The 24,364-nt window shown below is 35.6% G+C and overlaps 1 protein-coding gene across 3 annotated transcripts; it reads left to right on the forward strand.

Annotated features, from left to right (window-relative positions):
• Positions 1–1,966: 1,966 nt before the first annotated feature.
• Positions 1,967–24,057, forward strand: LOC103980468 (ADP-ribosylation factor GTPase-activating protein AGD3). Of its 3 annotated transcripts, XM_009396907.3 has the most exons (19): positions 1,967–2,384; positions 5,221–5,297; positions 7,224–7,324; positions 7,793–7,863; positions 13,224–13,286; positions 13,537–13,581; positions 14,060–14,125; positions 14,245–14,292; positions 14,405–14,500; positions 14,578–14,619; positions 16,371–16,586; positions 16,704–16,835; positions 16,955–17,179; positions 17,422–17,508; positions 17,590–17,931; positions 20,148–20,290; positions 20,368–20,464; positions 22,304–22,803; positions 23,522–24,057. In XM_009396907.3, the coding sequence occupies exons 1-19, from the start codon at positions 2,340–2,342 to the stop codon at positions 23,637–23,639; spliced, it is 2,514 nt and encodes an 837-aa protein (XP_009395182.2). In that variant the 5' UTR covers positions 1,967–2,339; the 3' UTR covers positions 23,640–24,057. The 3 variants fall into 3 exon arrangements, with proteins under 3 accessions (XP_009395182.2, XP_065004688.1, XP_065004689.1); XM_065148616.1 differs by lacking the exon at positions 7,793–7,863; XM_065148617.1 differs by lacking the exons at positions 1,967–2,384; positions 5,221–5,297; positions 7,224–7,324; positions 7,793–7,863 and adding an exon at positions 10,121–10,291.
• Positions 24,058–24,364: the final 307 nt, after the last annotated feature.

Consider the following 24,364-nt stretch of genomic DNA (forward strand, 5'->3'; position numbering starts at 1 on the left):
TTATTCATTATGGTCCAAACATTATAAATTTGAATTAATTCTTGAACGTTATGAATTGGTGATGATAAATGTTCTTAATGGGAGAACATCTATATATATGAGGATTTTGGTCCATAGGCTCAATCATCTCTTTGAAGCAAAAAGACTTTTTTACACCATCTAAAGTAAGAGTTCTGAGTCGAGAAGTGCCAAAGTTCAAGAAGAAACCTTCGCAGAAATTCTTGACAACAATGATTTGAGGTACGCTATTTTGTTTTTGCATCAGTTTTTATTATGTTTTTGTTATTATGATTTAGAAACACAAGTTGGTTTCAGTGATTTCTTACATAATCCTATCAATTCACATTCATATCCTTCACCAATCAAAAGATAAATGGATTGTAATTTTTTTTCTAGAAAAATGATGAAAAAAGAATTCGAATCTAAGATCTTACGATAAGTTAAGATCTTACGATAAGTTATCAAAGTCTTTATAAGTTAAACTAATTGATATATTCAAAAAATTAATCTAATCATGTGATGTTGCCAAAATAAACTAATGACACAGGCCATATTAGTATTGAATTATAACAGAAAATATCATTTGAATAAATAATAATATGGTGAATATTCTTTTTAATAATATATGGTTAAGATCAATGCATATTGAATAGAAGTTTCTCCTTGTCCAAAACAAGTTCTTTCTCATATTTAATATCTCACTCTCACATCTAATGTTTGCTGATTTAAAACTTTGTAAGAACCTCTCAAGTTGGGCGTTCGAATCAAGATAGACATCAAGTTTGCATTTCAAATATAATTTCATTTAAAAAAAAAGAGATCAGAACCGATCAATTTTGATACATTGGATTTATGATCCGATTTGTCATTAACATATACGTATTTTTTTCTGAAGTATAAGAATTAGAAAAAATTCATTTGCAACTTTTTCTCTGGAGCCAAATGGAAGCTTCACCCTCAATTATACTACTCAACAGCGTGGTCAACCCTAGCTAGCTGCAATAGCCACAGCCCATAGGGATCAATAAGTAGGCTCTTCACCACATGGTTCAAATTGCGTCTCTCACCTACTTAATCTAAGGTGCTCCGCCATATATATATATATATATATATATATATATATATATATATATATATATATATATATATATATATATATATATATATATTCAACTTTTTTTTGTTTTAGATATTGAAAGCGACACGAAACATTTTGTTTTCTTTTGAACTATCAGCATCTTTCTTGTACTCCTTTTTGTTTTTGTACCATCAAACTTTTGTTTGTTTCACTCCTGTAAGAGGGTCGTGTATATATATAAATATAAATATAAATCATATATATATATATATATATACCTAAAAAAACCATATATATATATTTTTTCCTTTTTTACTACAAAATAGTACTGCTATACGATCTGTGCTATGGTCCATTGCGGTGGGGGCGGATAAACGGACAGTCGTGATCCGCTCTTCTAATAACAATTATTGTTGACACCCAATGATTCCTGTCCCATCGCGCTTAAAGGGAGGGGAAAAAGATCCGAAAAAAAAAAATTATAATAATATACGATAATCATAAGATTCGTGTTTTATATTTTCGCAACTTTTTATTATATTTTTTTAAAAAAATTTTCGAAAAATTGAAGGAGAAGACAAGGAGGTCGGATCAATAAAAAATTAACATTTTAAAAGATTAAAAAATTTTATGATAGACAACAAAAAGAAAAGGGTGGGGTGGGCGGGGGCGGGGGGTGCGAAAACAGTAACAGTAACAATGCCTTTTTTTTTTTTGTTTATTTTAAATGACCTTAAAATCGGCTCATAATACTACTGTTTTCTCACAACTCCTCCCTTGTATTTTCTTTTTGTTTATTTTTAAATCAACTTAAAATCCGCTCATAAGACTATTAATTATTTTCTCGCAAAAAAATATAAAAGAGAACTCTTTCCTTTTCTTTCTTTTTTTTCTTTCCCTCCCCAAATCCCTTCGATCGAGTCCGCTTCGCTTCTTTGTTCTCCGCTTTTCTCGTCCAGTCTCCCGACGTCGTCTCCCTTCTCTCTTCCAGTCTCGGGTAAGAGCTCGCTTTCCAGGGGTGGGGAGATCTGGCCGGTCGCGAGTTGCAATCGTCGGATTCGCCGGAGGAGCGTTTGGAAATGCTCGGAGATGCGATCTCTGAGCGCGTTCTGGAGAATCTTTTATGCCCAGGAGAGGCGGATCCATGACGTGGGAGACCGATCTCGCTTGATCCTCTGTGTTCTTGGAGAATCACGGGGCGATCGGTGCGGGAGAGTGTGAGGGTTTGGTGCGGCGAGGGAGGGAAGATCGCGGATTCGCTATGTATTTCGCCAAGCTCGACGATTCTCCAATGTTCCGGAAGCAGGTGCGGGCCCTTTAGCCGATTCCGCCCATATCTTTTAATGCTACATGTCCTTCGTACTTTAGGGAAATGCATCTATCTTGCTCAACGGGATCCAAAACTTCATTGGCATTGACAACTGTATAGATGTGTCCTCTGCAGTTGGTTTTGTTGTCGAAACGTAAATAAGCAGCTCGTAGTAAAATTTGGGCTAGATTTAGATGTTTGCGACTAGGTGTCATGCATAGATTTGTTGGCAGTATATTTGCTTTGGTCTGTTGTATGTTACCATGTCAATCATAAGGGAATGAGATGAACAAAGCAATGTCGATGCTGGTGAGGACTGAGGATAACGTTTTACCCTTTATAAAGCATGTCCCTGTTCTTCTATCTACGTCAGGATGCTATTCTGTTCCTGGTTGATAATGTTCAGTGCCAAGCTGACCCTAATTTTGCAGTTGGATTTTTGACAATATCACCTTTCCTATCTATCTTTTTTTTCCTTCATTTAGATGGTCATAAATGTATCTCGTGCAAAGTACACCAACTTTCATATTGTGCATCCGCATTCTGCATTTCATTCATTTATATAGGTTAAAACTCTCTGAGTTTGGCATGCACCTAAATGTTTTATGTGTTTATTATGTAGTGAACCCGTAGGTCCTGTGTTTGCTGTGTCCTCTGATTCATGAAATTAAGAGTATGCTTATCTTAGGTCTAGTTTAAGTCTAACTTGGCCAAGTTGTCAGTTCTATCTGCTGTTTCAAAAGTCAAATTGGCTGGAACCCTTGGAAATTTATCATGCATCCAAATTAAAGGGGCCCATGTGCTTTAAATTAATTTAATGGGAAGATGATTTTGCGTAGAGTCCTTATTTTATCCATAGATCTCTTTGTCCATGGGCAAAAGAGTTTAAAGAGGATTAGAAATATAAGGCGAGGCTGATGCAGAATCCAAAAAGTCCAGATTTAACAAATTATCGTATTTTATCAGTTCTGAATTCCCAGATTGGTTCAAGGATATTGTGGATATTGATTTGCGGAGGCCTGTATGGTTGTGATGAAAACTGAGAAGGTTGTATAACATTTTTCATAGATTAAAAATTTCCTAGTTGACCACGGGCTTTTTCCTTTATATTCTCTCCTCCAATCTCGAAAATTGTTCTTTGTGTTCTCGTCTAATCTCAATACTGCTTTCTCTATCGTGGAACTGTCAAGAAGCTGGTTAGCATCTTGTTTCAGCTGAAATAGCTCTTATCACTGATTATTGTGTTCGTTTCTGCTTGGTGTGACCTTCTGAAAGCCAGGTTATTCATATTCAGATTCGTGAAGTTGTGCATCAGTTATAAATTGTCACATGTTCAATGTTATATTTGACCATCTTGCCTGCATATCAATTCTGGCATTGCTGTAGAATCAAACACATTTATAGAAATGTTGTTGAAGATACACAAAATTATGAATATTTATGACTTGTTGTTGTTAGACAAATTATTAATATTATGCATAAATATATAATCCTCTGTTGCTAGCTTCAGATATGCTATAAAATTTGCTATTCCATCAATGAACACTTAGTGGAGAACATAAAAGCCGATTAGTTTGTCAGGTTTGCACAAGCCTATAGAGTAGATATAATACTTTCAGAATTTGGATATCTCCTTCAGTATTTCTGCTTTGTTCTAAATGTTGTAATCCATGGAGATTTGTCTGTTTATGGCTGCGAATAAAATACACAAAAATCACCTTGCTTATGTGAATAATCCTCTAATGTGGCAAAAACATCTGTCGGACACTTGTATGCAAGACACAAGCCTTTGGAAGCATTTGATTGCTATCCTATGCCAAAAAAAACTGGTCATTAGCAAGGTGTGTTAGTCAACATTTGAAGAACCAAATCGGTCCTTTGTAATCGTTGACGTAATCTTATTGCAGGTTACCGATGGTCCATCATGGACTGGTAGGTACACCTAGTATGTAACTGTATAACCTTCCTCGGTTGAAGATTTTAGACAGAACATGTTGAAGAAAATGAGGAAAAGGCATCAACATATATAAAAAAAATGTAACCAGATGTGCCAGTGAATCTATAGAGAACCAAGTTGCATTATTTTTGCAATGGACCAGCAGACTCACAGATAAGAATCAGTACATGAACCGTCGGGTTCTCGCCTGGTCTGGATCCATACTAGACTTACTGGCCGGTATGGTTACGTTTCCATGCCTACCTCTGGTTTTATTAGCTAAAACCAGGGATACCTGATGCTATCCTGTCATTTCCTGGTAGTTATCACTTATCAGTTCTTTTTTACTTTCTCTTTTGTCATGCTCTCTCTCTTTTACACAAGTCTCTCTCCCTTCATCGTTCGCTTCCTCCTCATCATTTCGCCTGCCTCCTCAACCCACTGTGTTGTCGCCGTTGCCACCTCATCCTTGTAAGGGTTGCCACTTTCTCGGCTTCTGGTACACCTCCTCCTGCACTTTCTCCTCCTTTGCTTCTTCCCTTCATTGAAAATTGACATCCATGGTAGAACAACAAGGTGGGGGTGAAGTACCTAGTATGGTTATGCAGCATTATATTCGGGTATGAAATTATTCAAGTTATTTGGACATGAAAGAAAAAAATATTTGGTCTGCATAAGCTATAGTTTGATCTTCTGCCATCTTTTTGGATACTAAGCTATCTTATCATGTCTAATATGTTATATCTCATTAGAGTTTTATTTGTTAGATCTTGTGATAGAAGAACTTTCAACCGTCTTCATATATATGCATTAGGAAACATGAGTATGTTATTCATTTTTCTCTGATTTGTACTTTTTTCTTCTCATATCTGGTTTTTCTCTCTTCATGATAAACAGATTCAATCACTTGAAGAAAGTGCAGAATCATTGAGAGAGAGATGTCTAAAGTTTTATAAGGGATGTCGCAAATATACGTATGTTGAGATTTATATTGCTTTCACTTTTTTTGGTCCGACTGCTATCCTTATGAATAATTTACATGAGAAAACACACATTATGCAATCTTTATGTTGGCTGCATTTTTAGACTGGTAAGACTTGTCTTAAGAGAATATGATCAATTAGTTTGATTTAATAATTTTAGAGAAATATTGGATATATATCTTTTCTTTGTTAGCCTATTTTTTGAGTTGTAACGAGCTTAGTGTACTAAACTTTCATATCCCTACTTTGTTGATAGTCAGTTTTTCGGATATAATGAGTCAAATACCAAATAGCCTAATATTAGCATTAAAATTTATTACCAGCTTAATATTTGTATTTTAGATTACTTCATGAAGTTTGTTCTGGATTTATTGCTCGATTCTGAAATTTGCTTGAAACCCTGATTGATATATTTCACACAGCGAAACTGTTTGTTAATCAGTACCTGTATCAAGATGCAAGATTTCAGTGTAATACTGATCTGCATTGATGAGGAGGATATTGTGAAAAGACAAAAGATGAATAGTTTATGGAGAAAAAGAACTTGCCAAACAAGAAATGCTTGATGGCTGATGGAACTTGGATAATGGTTGAGGTATAGGTTCAAAATCTGTTGTTCAAGTAGTTCAATGAGAGGATTGTTTGATAGTTCAAGAAATTGATATTGGTGTTACTATAATGAGCCACTGCTATTGCTATCCAAGCTTTTGCTATCGAGGTGAGTGTTAGCGTAGAGACATGAGGAGAGCGAGAAAACGAGACTGGTTGAAGAGAGAGTTTATGGTGGAGATGGATGGACAATTTAATAAGTGCCCGAAATCTTTATCCATTTTCAACATTTGAGTGTGAACCTGATCACTAGATTTAGCATCGTATCTCATATCTATTACTAAATCCAGATTAGGAATCTAACTTTGGTTGGAAAAATGAATTGGTGACAAGGCAAAACCTTAAATAAGCCATACAAATCTTTTTTATTTTACATTTTTATTCTGCAAGCAGCTTTAATGCTATTTGAATTCAATCAAGTAAACATTTAATATCATAAGTGAAGTATACTGACTTCCAACAGGGCTTTTTATCTTATATTCAGACATTTATCTGTTTATTTGTTTCTGTCACAGAGGTACTTTTGCTCCTGGTCATGATTTAAAATTGCTGAGTAATACACCATGGTTAACATTTAAGGAGCCACAGTGACCAAAACTTCCTAAATTTAAAATTATAATCTTTGAGTTGTAAAATTTTCCAACTAGCTGATATATAGCTCAAAAATATATATGACATAAGCTATGGCAGTGAAGCTGGAGCAGAAACAAGATAATGGATAATGACTTTAGGGTCTGTTTGAATGTTTGAAAATGAAACACATTAATACCTTGTGACAGCTAGGAGGATTGGCAATAACCAAAATTTGATTGATACTGGGAAATCAAGTCACATTATTCCAACTTGTGGAAATTAATATTTACCAAAACCTGCAACTAGGTGTGGTCTATGATTTGTGATTTCATTTCATATGCTTCCATCGTTTTGCAACCATCTGCTAAAGACTCCAGTCTAAAACAGAGAAAACCCTCGGTGGACTGTCAGTATGCAAAGATGCTCTTTAACTTTCCTAATAAGTTAGAGGATTTGTCATTCTGTCATCTTTGTTTTTGCCTGAACTGAGGAATTAAATCTCAATCAGATACCGGTTTCAGCAACCAGAGGAACTGGTACAGCACCAGTAACCTTTCTTTGGTAGGATCTGTAAATTCCAGTTGTTTTTTATTGGTTTTAATTGGCATTTGAAACATAGGTGTCAATGCCATGATCTAAATGCAATGTGACCTAGTATATCTATGACCAAGTGAAGCCCTTGTGTTGCTTCTGTCATGCTGTCTGTTGTGTTATGAGGTTGTTATTGATTTGCAGGGAAGGACTTGGAGAGGGATATGATGGGGATATTGCTTTTGCAAGCTCTCTTGAAATGTTTGGAGGGGGGCATAATGACCCCATTAGTGTTGCGTTTGGAGGTTTGTCCATGTTATTGTTCACCCTTCAGTATTTCTTTTAAGCAGCTGATGGTTCTTTTTCATTGGTGGATATTTTGCTTTGGGCGTAGTACACTGAGAAAATAACACAACAATATTTTTGCTACTCTTTGTACAAGTCAATATCTTTTGAGTTTACAGCTACTATTCATTTATGCATCCTTTTGGATGGGAATGTGATGTTAACTGAGTGAAAGTATGCATATATTGCTTTCTTACCCGCTTTGGCGATATATCATCTCTTCCAGCTAGTTTGTGCTATAATTATGTCTCAGTACAATTTTAACATGACCATGAAATTGAAAATGAACTTGGTTACCCTGGTTTTATTCTTCTGGTGACAAGATTACTTCCAATATTTTCCTATGATTTTGTTGTTTGTACACTTTAACATACAGATTGAGAATCAGAGCTTATGTCCTTGATTTTTTATGAGCTATTCTTTCATAGGGCCTGTTATGACCAAATTTACCATCGCTTTGAGAGAAATAGGAACCTACAAAGAGGTATTACGTTCCCAGGTAAGATGCATATTTTTGTTTACTATGCGATATGCACATTGTATCAAGAGGTTACAATTGATAGTTTGATCATCCGTGATATTATTTAAACAAAAAATCTTACATGTACATCTAGATGATATTGTGCACTTCTATGTTTAGACTTCTAAATGCCCGCTTAACTTAGAAATATGTTTATGCTTGTATTTGCTTTCAGTAGTCATATGAACACCATAACAGTATAATAGTATATGAAGTAAGCGGGCCATATATTAGGGGTATAATAGTAATTTAAAAAGTGCTAAACGCCAAGGTCCTAAATTGCTCGAGGCACTAGGTGCTCGCCTAGGCGTTCGCTCGAGCGAAGCGAGATGCTCTGAAATATAAAAATATAAAAATATATAATATAATTAATAAATATGATTATATAAATAAAAATATGATATTAAATTAAAAAGATCTAAAGTACCAAGCCACATTATCTATCTTCTAATTACAAAAATATCAAAATACTCAAAACAATAAAGTTTTACATTAAATTCATTCATCATTGTAATCAACATTCGTTATTTTCAAACATATCATCATCTTTCTCTTCCTCCCATCCTTCTTCATCAAAATATGTTTCCTCCTCTTCAACAATGTCAGGAGATGAGCTTGAGGCTTTTGCACTTATTTTTCCCTTCAGCAATGTCTTGTATATGTCTGTAATTCTCCAATACCTGAGGCTCTTGTCACATCTCCTCATGCTCAAGTTGTCATATTTAGATACAAGCTCGCCTTTGGTATCTTGCAAGTTCGCAGTCATTTCTACCACCAACCACTCATTTGAATCATCAATGTCTTCTAATGAGATTGGATCAATATTATTTCGCAAATCTTAACAAGCTTTCAATGCTTGATTATACTTTATATAAACAAGATCATATGATCATTGATGCTCTAATCGATTTTTTTTCTTTGTGTGAATTTGTCATGTCATATAATTTAAAAATATATTAATACATCTATCTAAAAATGAATATATTAATTAAAATAAAAATGTTTTGTGATACTTACATGCTTAAAGACATTCTAGTCTCGCTCACAACTCGTAGCACTACATACCAAACTAAGAATTTTGATAATCAATTGCTATAAGTTCGAGGTGGAATTTCCAAATAGACTCCATCATTCACTTGTAAAACTTATTTTATTATTAGCAATAACATAGTAACCAGTGATTTCAATAGGCGCTCGCCTAAGCGCTCGGGCGAGGCGAGGCGAGGCGAGGCCCGAGCGCCTCGCTTCATTTTCAGGCCGCGTGCTTCAAATAGGCCCTTGCTTCATTCTAGGCAGCGCGCTTCAAAGAGGCGCTGCCTAGGCGCTCGCCAGTTGGTTCGATCGAACCAACTGTCGCCGCTCCCACTCCCGTTGCTGCTGCTCGCTGCTGTCATTGCTGCTGCCACTGTTGCCGCTCCCATTGTCGTTGCTCGCTATTACCACTGTTGTTGCTTGCTACTATCGCTGCCATTTTCGTTGCTCTTGGTCCCATTGCCGTTGCCACTGTCGCCACTCCTGTTGCCGTTGTAGCTGCCACTGTCGCCGCTGTCGCTGCTACTGCTACCGCTATCGCCGCTCACTGCTCTCGCTCCCACTGCTCACTGCTACCACTGCTCTCAGTCATCACCCTCGGTCGTCCCTTACACTCTTCTCACTTTGATAACACTATTAACAATATGTTAACAGTATTTTTATTTATTAGACTAATAATATTTTTTTTTTAATTTTAATACTATTAATTTTTATTTATTTAAAATTATTGTTAGGTTTCAGGATAAATGATATATTTTTATTTAAATAATTATATTTATTATTTATATTATATATTTTTATATTTTAGCATCTCGTTTCGTTCGGGCGTGTGCCTAGCGCCTAACGCTTTTTAAATCACTTATAGTAACATACTATAGATGAAATTAATTATATCAATTTATTAACATCTCAGTATTCTTATATAAAGATAATTCACGTACGATCTTATCTTACACTCAAGGCTTGAAACCAATCTTGCAATGCACTGATATAACCCATTTATAACTTATACATCAAATCAACGAAGGTGTTCTTATAAAAGAATTTCGGGTTCCAATAATGTCCTATTGCATGTAATGGACGATGAAGTTGATAATTTCATCTTTCGTCAATGATTGCAAATATTTTCTTATACTTTTCTTCATTTCCATCAAAAGACTTTTGAATCGTCTCATTTGCTTTATCCATAGCCTCATAATTATATCTCATTGCAGGCTTAGTTTTATCATTCGTCAACCGAAGGATTTGAACAAGAGGGCTCATTACCTTTAATATATAAACTACAAGATTCTAAAAGGAAGACATTTAGATGATATCATTGGCCCTCTTGCCTTTCGCTTCTTTTGCTCATTTGGTTGTCACTCATTTCTTCAAGGTAAATATATTTCTCAGATTAAGTTTTTGATGATGCATGCTCTGTAATATCAAGAAGGAAGCAGCAAATCGGGTGACATCATATCTCACAAATTCTTTGTTGCTTGTGAATTCTCTCATCATATTTAAAGCCTTAGTATGATTATAGAGAAATCCAATGACAAAGATTGCCCTTTCTAAAGTCTTCTTGATTTCAGGAATCTTTTTAATATCTTCCAACATTAAATCAATATAATATGTCGCACATAGAGCCTAATATAAGTGGTCTTTTTGCTTTAAGTAGTTTACTTAAGACAAAGGATAATAAAATTGATAGGACTTAGGAGTTATATAATTCTTCTATTCAAATTGGAGACAAAGTAATCGAAATATTAAAATATTCAAAAGATAAATCTTACTAGCTAATACGTAGTTACTTCCATTGTTGGTTATAACTTAGACGATATTTTGTTCATCAATTTCTTCCATAAATTTGTCATGTAAATCATATATCTTTTCTCTAGATTTCACAAAAGATGTTGCATCTATTGACTTTGCAAACATGGTTCCTAAAGAACAGTTGACCATAAAATTAATTATACTCCTATATCTCCTGTCGGTCCAAGCATTTGACATAATAGAGCAATCGTGCTTTACTTATGATTCTTTGTGGCTCTTTAATAAATCATTTATATAATCCAACTCTTTTTTTAGTAATGGAACTCTCATCTTATAATAACTTAGAGGCTTTAAATCCCCATCATGTCTTCTAATAGCTTCAATCATCTCCTCAAAACTGTTTACATGAGTTGTACTAAGGGGAAGGCCAGCCTAATAGAAGAAACGAGCAATGTGCGAAATTATTCTTCCCTTTATTTCCTTATCACAAGCATAACTTATATTTGTTTGTCTTTTTTCACTTGATATATATATATAAGTTTATCAGTCCCTTTTTACCCTTCTTAACAACTATTGCTTCTTTTCCTTTTCTGTCACATGCTCTTTTTTCATTTGGATGGATACTTTTAGAATAATCTTCGTTATCATCTCTAATATATGTAACATTATCCTCTCGTAAAATCTCATAAGATTCATTCTTTTGTATCTTTTTTTCAGTCATATAAGCCAACACTTTTTCTTTTACATCAGGTGGACACTTCTCGTAGGCTGATGCATTCTTGAAATTTTTTACTAGATGCTGCTTTGCACGAAAAATACCACCTCTAGTAGTCTTATCACAAAAGATGCAAGTAACTGCATTAGAATCTTTAGGATCATTCAGAAAATTGTATTTTCAGACAATATCCTTTTTTGAAGTTTTTGAATAATCTTCTGAATTGCTTTGTGCACTTGTCATTAATCCTAAAACCTTAATAATAATTTTAAATAAATAAAGATTAGCAATGTTAAAATCTAAGTAGTATATTATCAATCTAAATATAGATTGCTTTGTACAGTAGTTAACAATCTACTATTAATAGTATATTATTTACTGTTAATAATAGTTAGTGGGGGAGAAAAGAATTGTTAACAGTAGTAGAGGAGGAGAAAAGTGTCACCGATAATGGAAAGTGGCGAAGGAGAGGGTAGCAGTGATGGAGGAAGCTATAGACGGCAGCATTGGCGACAGAGGAAGCTATGGATGATAGCAGCGGTAGCAAAAGAAGCTGCGGATGGCAGCAGTAGCGACAACGTCGGAAGTTGCGGACGGCGATGTCGTGGACGGAGGAAGCTTAAGAGTTATCCATCGGTGGAAGAGGAAGTTGCGGTCCTCTCCCTCGACGATGAAAGGAACTGAACATGGAAGCAACTGCGGCGAAAGGAAGGTACAGACAAAGGCTAGGCCGTCGGACCTGTATATCGATGACAAAGGAAGCCTCGGTCCACTGCGTTTACGATGGAGGCAGTGTTTGAAAGCGTCAACGGCGGAGGCAACAACAAAAAGCATTGGCGGCAAAGGCAGAAGCAGTGCTAAGGTTGATGGCTTGGGCGTGTGGGGGTGGCTTTTACGGGTTAAGAAACCGGTTAGTTGTTAAGCACTTAAACCAAACCAGACTTCAAAGTCTGGTGTGGTTGCTTTGTTTAAACCTGGTGCTCACCCAAGGCGTTCGATATCTGTGTTTAGGAGAGTGACCAGGCGACGCTTCATTGAAGTGCACCTCATGGTCCACTCTTGAGGCGCTCGGGCCTCGCCTCACCTCACCTCACCTCACCTCGGAGCGCGTAGGCGCACCTGAGCGCCTATTTAAACCGCTGGGGTACAATTGTTTATCAACATGAAATTAATTTAATATGATTTTCATTAAATAGTCACTTGGTCCACCCTTGAGGTGCTTGGGCCTCGCATTGCCTTGCCCGAGCATGTAGGCGAGCGCTCGGGCGCCTATTTAAACCGCTAGGGTACAATTGTTTACCAACAGGAAATTAATTTAACATGATTTCCATTAATGTTCTATATGTCCTTGATAGAAAGGAATTGAGGGACATTATGTTTAATTAATCTGTTTGCCTAACTGGGATTAAGTGGACAATCTTGCCTGAAAAGCTGATATAGTTAGTTTGTTAACAACTTTTTAGAGTAATGGCTCTTTGTAATGCATCTGGGCTTACACAAGCTGCTTCATGCTGCCTAGCATTCACATGCTAATTATTTAATAAATTCAAACTGAACTTAACAAACTCTTTTTGTTAATTCTTAACCAAACTCTACCCTTTATCTCCTGTATAGAATGTATTTCTCCTTATTCATATGATGGTACTTGAGGGTGAGTTTGGTGTCACAGTAAGGTTGCTCCTTTGTTATCCAAGTTACTAAGGTTTGAGTTGTAAGGGTAAGACTGTTTATTGATGCCTCTCAAGCCCTGCACTGGCAGGCGCTTTGTGCACCAGGCTGCCTTTTCTTTATATGAAGCTTTTATTCTTTTCATGCTGACCTTTTCTCCCCTTTGATCCAGGTTGAGCAAATGTTGAATGAGAGATTACTCCAATTTGTAGACACAGATTTGCATGATGTTAAGGTACTTTTATTTCCTGCTACTTTCCTTTAAATTCACATTTTTTCTAAGCTCTTGTAACCAAGGTTCAAGGTGTTGTTTCTTTTATTCTGGCATTCACTCTGTTGTTTGACATGCCACATGGTAACTTTTATATGCACCATGCCTTGTCGCACAGTGACAATGTATGCACTTTTGTGCTTGCTGTAACTAAATGGTATGTACCTTTAATTTCTGCTTCTATTATAGTTTAATGGGTATCACCTTGCTGCAGGATGCTCGCAAGCGGTTTGATAGGGCTAGTCTGCTATATGACCAGGTGTGTATTTCGGATGACATTGATATATATTAAGACCTCATGGCCTTGTGAAGATAGCCATTGCTCCAGTTTGATATGAAGAGCTTGCACATCCATACAACTAATTGATAATGTCTTAGAACTAATATTTTGTGTATAGTTGTTTGACACTCTGATTCTGATATTTTATAGGATTGGTGATATCATTTAGCTTGGTGTCTATGTAACCATAAATTAGGCTAGTCATTGAAAATTTCTTGGTTCTTAAGAACCATTCCTCCATCTATAATGTGGCCTGTGGCTGGTTGTATATACATAATATGTATATGTCCCTGTGTGTGTACATATAGATATGGTTTGTATATCTATATGTGTATATGTAGATATGCTATACATATGAAAGTAAAATTAGTAAATTTAATGGACTTATCGATGGTTAATTATTCTTGACATCGCATCATTACTTTGGAAATTGACTACTTGCTTTTTTTTGCCACAGGCACGTGAGAAGTATCTAGCGCTCAAGAAAGGGACAAAAGCAGATATCACAACAGTTTTAGAGGATGTAATCATTGTCACCTTTTTTGTACTGAAAAGATTTTCTAATACATGATGATCTATTCATTTTGTGCATAGTTTTCATCTGAGTGGCCATAAGGTAGTACCTCCATTTGTGGGTTGCAGGAGCTCCATAGTGCAAGATCTTCATTTGAGCAAGCCCGTTTCGATCTGGTAAAACGTCTTCATACATTTTTTTTTCTTTTAATCCTCATGATCATGGATTGTTACCATGTTTTTATTTATAAATGCATGGCATCATAACATGAATTCTTATTATTTCCAGGTTACTGCTCTTTCTAACATAGAGGCAAAAAAGAGATATGAACTTCTGGAGGCTGTTAGTGGAACTATGGATGCCCATCTTCGTTATTTCAAACAAGTAATGAATATGATGGTTTTTTATTTGATTTTTCATCATATTTATAAATGGTTAGATTCCTTCTGTGGTCATTTCAGGGATATGAGCTACTGCATCAGATGGAGCCATATATCCACCAGGTTCCTCTATATGATATACCTTCTGATCATAATTGTGCTTTTTATTTGCTTTTGCATATTCTGTTAGCGATCTATGCTTTTAAGAAAAATACACGTACTGTATTATGACCTTCACTGTGGACCATCTTCAACATTTATAAAGTTGTTGATGATATTGAAGTCTATTCATGTGGTAGAAAACACATTTCATTCAAAGGAAGTAAAACAATGACTAATTTTCTGCAGGTTTCATGCTAAATCTTTGAAAGGATAAGTAATCTATGTTAAGAACTGCATGTCCGTTCCCCTTCTAGGCCTTTATGAAGAGTAGGAATATTGTTTTTTCCTGCATGAACTTGAACTACAACAATTAAGTTATATTTCTCTTCTCACCAACTATTCTTCTATCATATTCAAGGTAAGCCTCCATCTTTCATAAACTTGTTCTCAATGAGGATTTCAGAACCAAATAGATGGTTAATCCCAGATATTTAGAAGTATTAGTTTTTGTTCAAAAGTTTCTTGATTTGAAGACTTATCTGTACCTGCCTTTATTTGATGGAAAAATAAAATGAACAATAGTAACATTAAGATCATGTATATCTGCAATTTGTTTTTTTATCTTTGGTGTAGCTATTAGTCATGTCCAAATTTATTCAAATTACACATCAAAGTCAAGGAAATTGTCTTTTATGTGTTTTATCTTTGGCTACTTTTGATGTTGACTCTCAAATCTCTGTCCTTACCAGTAAGCTTAACACTGACTTCTGCCAAGGGATTTCTTAGGAGTAGCATGCAAGTTTCTGTCATTCACATCATTCAAATAAAGTACTGGTTCTCATTGTTCTTAATTATGCTTAAAAGAATTACTGCTCATCAGTGATGGCAATTTCACCTGGTTCAACTTGTACCTAGCTGCTTTTACTGGTGCAAGGCCAAGCCGAGACATGGACCACCCCTATTTCAGGCAGTCTGGTTCATTAGGAAACAATTGTTTAAAGAGAAGTCAGAATTCATGATTAGGGCTTGTGACTTCTCCCTCTCCACTCTCAACTTCTCCCTCTCCACACACCCAAGCTTGTCGCCTCTTCACTGCCCACCATGCACTGCCAGCATGGTTTCAGCCTTTCAGGTACACTTCCTCTTCTCTCCCTCGTCCTCCATTGCCTCCTCTTCTTCTCCTTCTTCCTTCTTCCTCCTCTTCTTCCATCTTCTTCTTCTTCTTCCTCTGCTTTCTCTTCCTTTTTCCTCCCTTTCTCTCCCTCCCCCAACTTTTGCGGTTCGTTCGGTGTTTGTGCATTATGTAATTTTGGTTACCAGACCCGTACCAGTCTGGCCATAGACCGGCACGGGCCTGGTAACCTAAACTGCAAACCTTGCTGCTCATATTCCTTGCCATAAATTTATGGACTTTACATGTATCTCTTGGACATCTATTTACTTTCTGGTCTATTGCATGGTAAAGATCTAAGTTTTACTTCAACTGCCCTTTGTAGCCATCAACTCCTGATATCTAAGATTATATATCTATCAATGTTTTAGATACTGATTGGTATATACTGACAAGTATTTGCTAGTCCAAGTACCGGTATTTAAATGTACAGCTCGATACAAATACATATCAGTTCACTTTTATGTTTTTATTATTTTATTTGATGGTATACCATCCATTATACAGGTACTTACATGGTTACTGATCTGACCAGTACTTAAATCCTTGATATCTATTAGCTGAAATGTTGATGACACCCTGATGTACACTTTTTTTGAAGGTTCTGGCTTATGCCCAGCAATCAAGGGAGAGATCTAGCTATGAACAAGCAGCGCTTATAGAAAGAATGCAAGAGTTCAAAAGACAGATTGATCGAGAAAGTAGATGGTCTGCAAATGGGTCAAACGATTCTCCCAATGGAGATGGCATACAAGCTATTGGAAGGAGTTCTCATAAAATGATAGAGGCAGTGATGCAGACAGCTGCAAAAGGGAAGGTAACATACTTGATTATGTTCCATTTTGCATAGCTTTATTTATTAAATTGTAGAAAATCGAGAGCAACTTTTGAAACTTATGGATTTTAAAGATTCATGTCACTTTCCTGTTCTCAGGTTCAAACTATTAGACAAGGTTATCTCTCAAAGCGCTCTTCAAATCTAAGAGGTGATTGGAAGAGAAGGTTCTTTGTTCTTGATAGTCGGGGCATGTTATATTATTATCGTAAACAGTGGAGCAGATCATCTGTAAGTTTATCTCAGTTGAATGTAACACTGAGAACAGTGGTTAAATTAGCAACCATGTGCATAACTTGACTAGGGTGCTTTCATTTGATCTTACCCTTTGAATATGCTTCATAATTTAGGGAGGTCACCATCCTAACCAGAGAGGTCATAATTCCTCTGAACATGGTCCCGGACTGCTGAGTCGATGGTTTTCTTCTCACTATCATGGTGGTGTACATGATGAGAAATGTGTTGCACGTCATACTGTAAACTTGCTAACATCAACAATAAAAGTTGATGCAGACCAGTCAGATCTGCGTTTCTGCTTCAGGATTATATCACCGACAAAGAATTACACTTTGCAGGTAGATTGTTAGACCTCCAAGAAGAGTGAACTTGTAATTCAATTTCATTTTCTTGTGACATTTGCAAAACGTGCCTCAAGCAGGGGAGTTACATTGTGTAATGTGGTTTCTTAAAATGAGCTTTTTTCGCCACTTGTTTCTGAACTTAATGTCTAGGTTGTTTTTATCATTGTTATACATCAAAAGCTAGTTTCTCTTGTGGACTACTCAATACATTTTCTTTTTTTCTTTGGTTACTACAGGCAGAGAGTGCCATGGATCAAATGGATTGGATTGAAAAAATAACTGGTGTTATTGCTTCTCTGCTAAGCTCTCAGTCACCTGAACAGGTTGGTGAGGAAACATTTATTTGCTAGCATGTCTGGTAGTAAATGGGTTCATCTATGAAGTTGCTCTTGAATTTATTTCAGCGCCTTCTCACAAGCCCCATGAGCGGTGGCCACCATCGAGCAGCCAGTGAGAGTAGCTCATTTGGTAGCTCATGTGATCTTGATCATTTAGCAAATGAAGAATCATCATTGGAAAAATGCAGCATCGGTGGCCATTTTGACTGTTCTATTAGGAGCTCACAACAGTATAGGTTCAACTCAAAGCATGAGAAGCCAATTGATGTGTTACGAAAAGTCTGTGGAAATGATATATGTGCTGACTGTGGTGCTCCTGAACCTGACTGGGCATCCCTGAACCTTGGAATTCTGCTTTGCATTGAGTGTTCTGGGGTTCACCGCAATCTTGGTGTGCATATATCAAAGGTAAGCCTTCGATTGGTAGTATGCCTACATGTATGACTATTCTGTCTTGCTATTTTGGATGCAGAAACCTGTCTGGTATCTCGGGAATTTGTACATTAGAAAAGCATGAATTTATTGGCACACTTAAATGTCTACATGCTTTAGTTGTTCTTCTGCTGAAATTCAAATTATTTTTTACTAGGAAAACTGTTACTTTATCTTTATTGGTGAAACTTCAAGGAACTCATTAATTTTCTAGAGAAAAGTATTTAGTGGCTAATCCATGTGAAACTTGTGTCATATATGGCTCTTGGTTATTTAGTTGCTTTGAGATGATCAGTGCCCCTAATAGTAAAGCTTACCATTTCCCTGTTCTGGAACTTTTTATATGTGTGAAATCAGTTATGGAAAAAAATAATGGATAAATAATTGAGGATCAATTACTAATTTATTAAGTCATGAAAAGTACATTGGACATCACAGAGGGACAAACTGTCTGACCTCATAAACCAAATCCAACTTGATTGTTTTGTTTGAACAAAAGACAAACACATCTATTTCTATAATGATTAATGTCGACTCTGGTCCTGAATCTGAAATTCGAACAACCTTTGGACTAATTTTGACTCCTTAAACTTGAGTTGTGTTTTGGATCATGATTGTGCAAATTCTTATGCATTATATTATCATCTCAACTTTCATTTATACAGTTCTGTTTTTCTTTAGTTTATTACACATTCCAAATCTTAGAGAGTTAAATGGTAGCATGGTACGACTCAATTACTCATGAGGATCTATAAATTTTTCCAAGAGCTAATGCTTCTGCCATTTTAGAATCGCTTGTCTGGGAAAATCATGTGCCTACTGCATTAAGAGGAATTGAATAGTTGGAAATTGATTTTATGACGATCGCTTGCAGGAGTCATCTTGACTGATATATACAGTGGTTGCTGATACATAATAGCAAGATGTATTTGGGACCAGCGTTAATGGGCTCGCTCCATGTTAATGACAGTTTGTAAAATTATGTTTTCCATGGATCCTATTAACTTTGAATTTTGCTAGATGACTGACCACATATGAAGACTATGATGATGGGTCAAATACACCAACACCTAGTGATTTTTAGTTTACTAGGAGCTGTAACAATGCGACTGTAAACTACTTGTTCAACAATTGATCATTGTAAATGCTCATATGTGGAGGAGACTTTGACCTTATGTATTAAGTCTTTGTCGGAGACTGATAATTGACAATTTTGCTTGGAGAGTTGGATAAGTAGTGATCCTTGTGGAGATATGATAATTTTTTTTACCATTGCCTATTTATATGGATTAGTGGGCTGGTTGGACCCCATATATTTGCAATTGAAACTTGAGTGTCTAGCTTTGCCAAGCCAGAATGAGTACATAACTATGTTATACTTGGTTATTTTTATTAGATGGAACGCTATTTAACTAAAGCCCCTTAGAAAATTGTATGTTATGAACCAACCTTGCTTTTTGGGGTTTGAGGCTTGGCCTATGGGCAACCCTGACTGCAGTATATTTTATTTTGTTCTGCAACATTTTGTAGGTATCTTTTCCAGGCTAAATGGTTTTAGTAAGTTCATTCATTTGCATGTTCATGGGTTTTCACCAAGGCACTGCAAAGTGACAGTGATTTAACAAATCTGAAATTGCACATTTCAATTAGGCCAACTGCAACTAGCTATGCTCAAAATTACTGTGGAAGCTTTTAAAAGTCCAAACACTTGTGAATACTTGCAAACACCATAAATAGAGATGCCATATATAAAGGTCCAGGCCTTGACCACCTCACAATGAAGCTCTGAATAACTCAATCCCTTTGAGTAATTGATTATCTGAAGTTACACTCAGAACTTGTATTTGAACATAATGCACCTAGTTAGAAACTTTGTTAATGCAACAAATATAACTTGCTTTTTATTGTCTTGGTTGGAGGGAGTATGAAATTTACCTTGCCTAGGAAAATAGATACTTTGTCAATTATATCCTCTGTGGTTCCTTAAATTTCAATTAGGACAAATACTATGCAAGAAAAATAAAAGAAGAGTACCTGCAGTTAGTTTTGATCTTCTTTTAACTGTTAATTAGCTTATGCTGAAGAATTTAGGTTAGCTGATTTCTGATTAATCATTATAATGTTTGTTGTCAGTTTTCTTTTCAATTTTTGGATAGCTTTAAATATTTATAATTATGTTCTGTTTCTTACAGGTGAGATCTCTAACTCTTGATGTTAGAGTATGGGAGCCTTCTGTTATCAATCTATTTCAATCACTGGGCAATACGGTTGCCAACACCATCTGGGAAGAATCATTTCCATCGACAAGCAACGGCAAATGTGAGAATGTCTCAAGGTACCAATAAAACCTGGCAGAAATTTTCTAGCAATTCTTGCTTAAATTTTAAAAACTTGTAAATGTGTGTTATGCAGTTTCTGTATTGTTGACAAGACTCAAGGATATTACTGTATCAATAAGCCTAAACATTCAGATCCAATTACAGTGAAGGAGAAGTTCATTCAAGCAAAGGTATTATACCATTTATTTGTCAGTCTCAGAGTTCAATCAATCAAGGCCCCTTTGTGTTTGTTGATGACAAACAGCACAGATTATTGGAAGGAGGCTTTGTGTTCTACCCCTTTTTTGCATATGTTCAAATCTTTGAGGCAAATGCAAATTTTTCTTTAATTTGAACTTTGATCTTCTGGAGAAGGCAGAGGTTGTCTGTGGGAATTAGCAAGAACATGAAGCTTTTGGGACATGCTGACGAAATATTAGATGATGCAAAGATGTTAGTTAATCAGCTACTTTTTAGCAGATAATAGATTTACACTATGATGATGGGACTGAATTATTTTTATGTTGGGCATAATCAACAACGCTTCCCTGAAGTAATTGCATATCTTAAAAGAAGTTGGAAGTTCACTAAAATCTTTAACATCATCAGCCTTCGTTAAATCAGTCTACGTTTTGTGAATTATGTAATAATGGATTGAGAAATTCCATCAACGTACAGAGCAGTTGTCACGATTAGATGTGACTTGGATAAGCAACATCCATATTGATATCTCGTATCAGTAAGGATTTGATATATGCTATCACATTGTTCTAATAGTGTATAAAAATGAATGTTATTCAGATTGCATAAGCAAAGCTTTTGAGTAATTATTTTCTATTGACAGCATAATTAGTCTGGAGGCGTGCAAGAGCTAAATTTTCTTGTTTTTGTGTGTTGATATATTTCCATGGTACATATTAAGTCTCTGTGTTCTGTGCAATAGACCATTTAGCTTGGAGTCTATTTGATTGCAGGGAAAATGTTGAAGTATGTCCAAACTCAAAAATAAATAAGTGTGTGAAAAGAAAAGGAAAATTGACTTTAAACTTCTTCTCTTTTCCCTAGTAGGAACTAGTACAACTTGATTTTTCTTGTAAAAGTGGGTTGAAAATTAATGCAAAGAGGAATTTGGTGAACTTATATCTTTGTGTGTTGCTAGCTTTTCTAGAAATTCTGGAACTCTTTTTGGTTCTATTTTTTTGGTTTTCTATCACACTGATATTGGGAAAAAAAATTTGTAGGAACTTTTTTTGCAGGAAATCTGGCATATAACCAGATATGAGAAAGTTGGTCTCCTTAAAAATGAACTTTTTCCAATGAAAAGGAGAAGAAAAGGAATAATAAAAAAGAAAAAAAGAAAAAGGAAAAACGAAAAGGGTTGGGGGGATATTTGCTTCTCAGTTTGTATGCCAAGTAGCTTATATTGCATTTCTGATCTTTGGAGTCTAGGAAAAGGTGAAGAGTTTACTTTGTTGCTTTTATTGCATGACATAATGAAGCCTGATGATACACTGGTACTTGAAAAGAATTGTCAGGAAAATGCCAGATCCTGAAGACATCTCTGTGCAATTCAATAAATGCTATGCAGAGGCTGCTGCATCTGTGCAATTCTATAAGATCAACTTACTTCTGTAATTGAGTTTTCTGTAGCAAGACATCATTGTCTAAAGCCAATGTTGTGTGTGCTCAGTTTATGTTCATTGTTCATTTACTTTCTTCTCTTTGTTGCTCAGACATGTTATCAATAGTAATGGTTTAGGTCTATATGCTTGTGATATTTGACTCAAATTTACTTGCCCTTTTATAATCTGATGTAGCTTTCACATAAAAGATTCTCACAGAATATGATTGATGAAGATCTATGTGCATACAGTAGGGTTTGTCAATTCTTGTATTGTTCTTTGTTTAGTTTCAAATATCTATTTCCATGTTTAGAGTCTTTAGACTACAAAATCTAAATCCAACCAAAAACCTGTGATTTGACTTTGGAGATTTGTTCCTTGGATACTGAAATGTGTCTTTTCTCCCAGTACGTGGAGAAGCTTTTTGTTCATAAAACAGCAGCAGATCAGCTTTCAGTTGCACAAAAAATGTGGGAAAGTGTTCGTGCCAATGACATGAAAGCAGTATATCACCATATTGTGGCATCGAATGCTGATGTCAACATCATCTATGGACAGGCATCCGTAAATTCTTCTGTAACTCTTGCAAAAGCTATGCTTCTACAAGATCAGCCAACTGCAGTGCTCGATTATAGTTCTAGCTGCTTATTAGGTGATTCTTTGCAAAAGTCTTCCACCATGAGTTCATTTAGCTCAGTGGGCACCAGCGACAACATAAACGAAGTGGATGATTGCTTTGAAGGCTTCACTCTACTTCATCTTGCTTGCTTGACTTCAGATATGGCCATGGTAGAGCTACTCTTACAGTATGGTGCAAATGTAAATTCTATCGATTTGAAGGGAAGGACACCACTTCACCATTGTATTCTCAGAGGCAAACATTTATTTGCCAAACTGCTGTTGACAAGGTGATTTATCTTATCCATATACTTCAGCATGTTCATGGAGGAAATTTTATTTGAAGTATAAACTCCATGCAGATACTTGTTTTTAGAAAGTAGTTCCATTTTGTTTTGTTACTGACTGCAGAGACTAGTATCCGAACTTGGTTTTCTGAAAATGTAGGTGTCCTAAGCTTGTTTTACTGACTCAAAAAATCTGAGCTGAAATCCTGGGAAAACTTTAAGAACCATTTTCAAGATTGTTTACAACTTTGCAGATGCTATGCACTGTTTTTCTCCTACTTCCCCATTCCTCATTTGGCCTTCTTTGCACTCACTAGAAATAGCATAAACATTTTCGAATTGGAGGGTACTTTATTAAAATTGTTTTCACTGGAATAGCCAAATTATATATATATATGTGTGTGTGTGTGTGTGTGTGTGTGTGTGTGTGTGTGTATGTGTGTATATATATGTATATATATGTGTATGTGTATATGTATATGTATGTATGTATGTATATGTATATGTATGTATGTATGTATATGTATATATATGTATATATATATATATATATATATATATATATATATATATATTGGTTACTTGGATAGTAAAATGGGTTTACATTATCCATCTAAGGTTTTTCTGCTTATGCTACATGTTAGTTTTGGGCTCTAAGGCAAGTTTCACGACTAACTTTTTGTTGACACAAGTTCACTGTTGTGTGCAACTCTTCATGTAGGGGTGCTGACCCACATGCTACCGATGAGGATGGTAAAACTGCCCTACAATATGCGATAGAAGCTGGTAACATCAAAGACGAAGAAATTATTGTTCTCCTTGGGGACCCTAATAGATAGTTAAGATCAAAAGGGAACGAAGCAGTTGGGAACTTCTAGCGGATTGCTGTCTTCATGTTCCAGCTAAAGTATCTATCATAACTGATAAATTATTCCTTGTACCAATCGATGCTTGCAATCATGAGCCAGAGACAGGTTGATCCTTTTCTGAATCTCAATAGTGGTGCTTTTACGTTATCTGATATCTGCCTATTTATTCAGTTTGATGGTGCTCGGATTTATATGAGTGGTGTCAGTTTTGTACAATTTCTTCCTGTTATTTAAAAGTTACTGCTCCCATTTTATTAGAGATCATTTTGATCATGGAAGTTGTATATAGATCAGTTCCATGAAAATTTTAGATTTCGAGTGGTGTAATATATGCCGTAACTTGGAGAACTGTTTTGCACGAAATACCAGCTTTACAATATTCCTCAAATACCATGTGAGCCTAAATTTCTTGAAGGATAGTATCTGCCAGGCCATCCTTCTTCTTGCAAAGCCCAAGAAGAAAGATGAAATCTGATATTAGCATTTTACTCTCAGTAGTTCAAATTTATAGATTGACATTTTCAAAAAAATTAGTCAGATGAGTTGAAGAGTTTTTAACATTTGGTAAATGATTTTGAACCATGTCATTTTTTTTAAAGTTCACTTATTTTTTGTGATCGAATAGTAAGTACTCTAGTTGATTCTCAAGAAAATTGAATACTGTAGGGAAAAAGATAAAAGCAAAAAGATAATAA

This window comes from Musa acuminata, chromosome BXJ3-4 (assembly GCF_036884655.1).
Source record: "Musa acuminata AAA Group cultivar baxijiao chromosome BXJ3-4, Cavendish_Baxijiao_AAA, whole genome shotgun sequence".
NCBI lineage: Eukaryota > Viridiplantae > Streptophyta > Magnoliopsida > Zingiberales > Musaceae > Musa > Musa acuminata.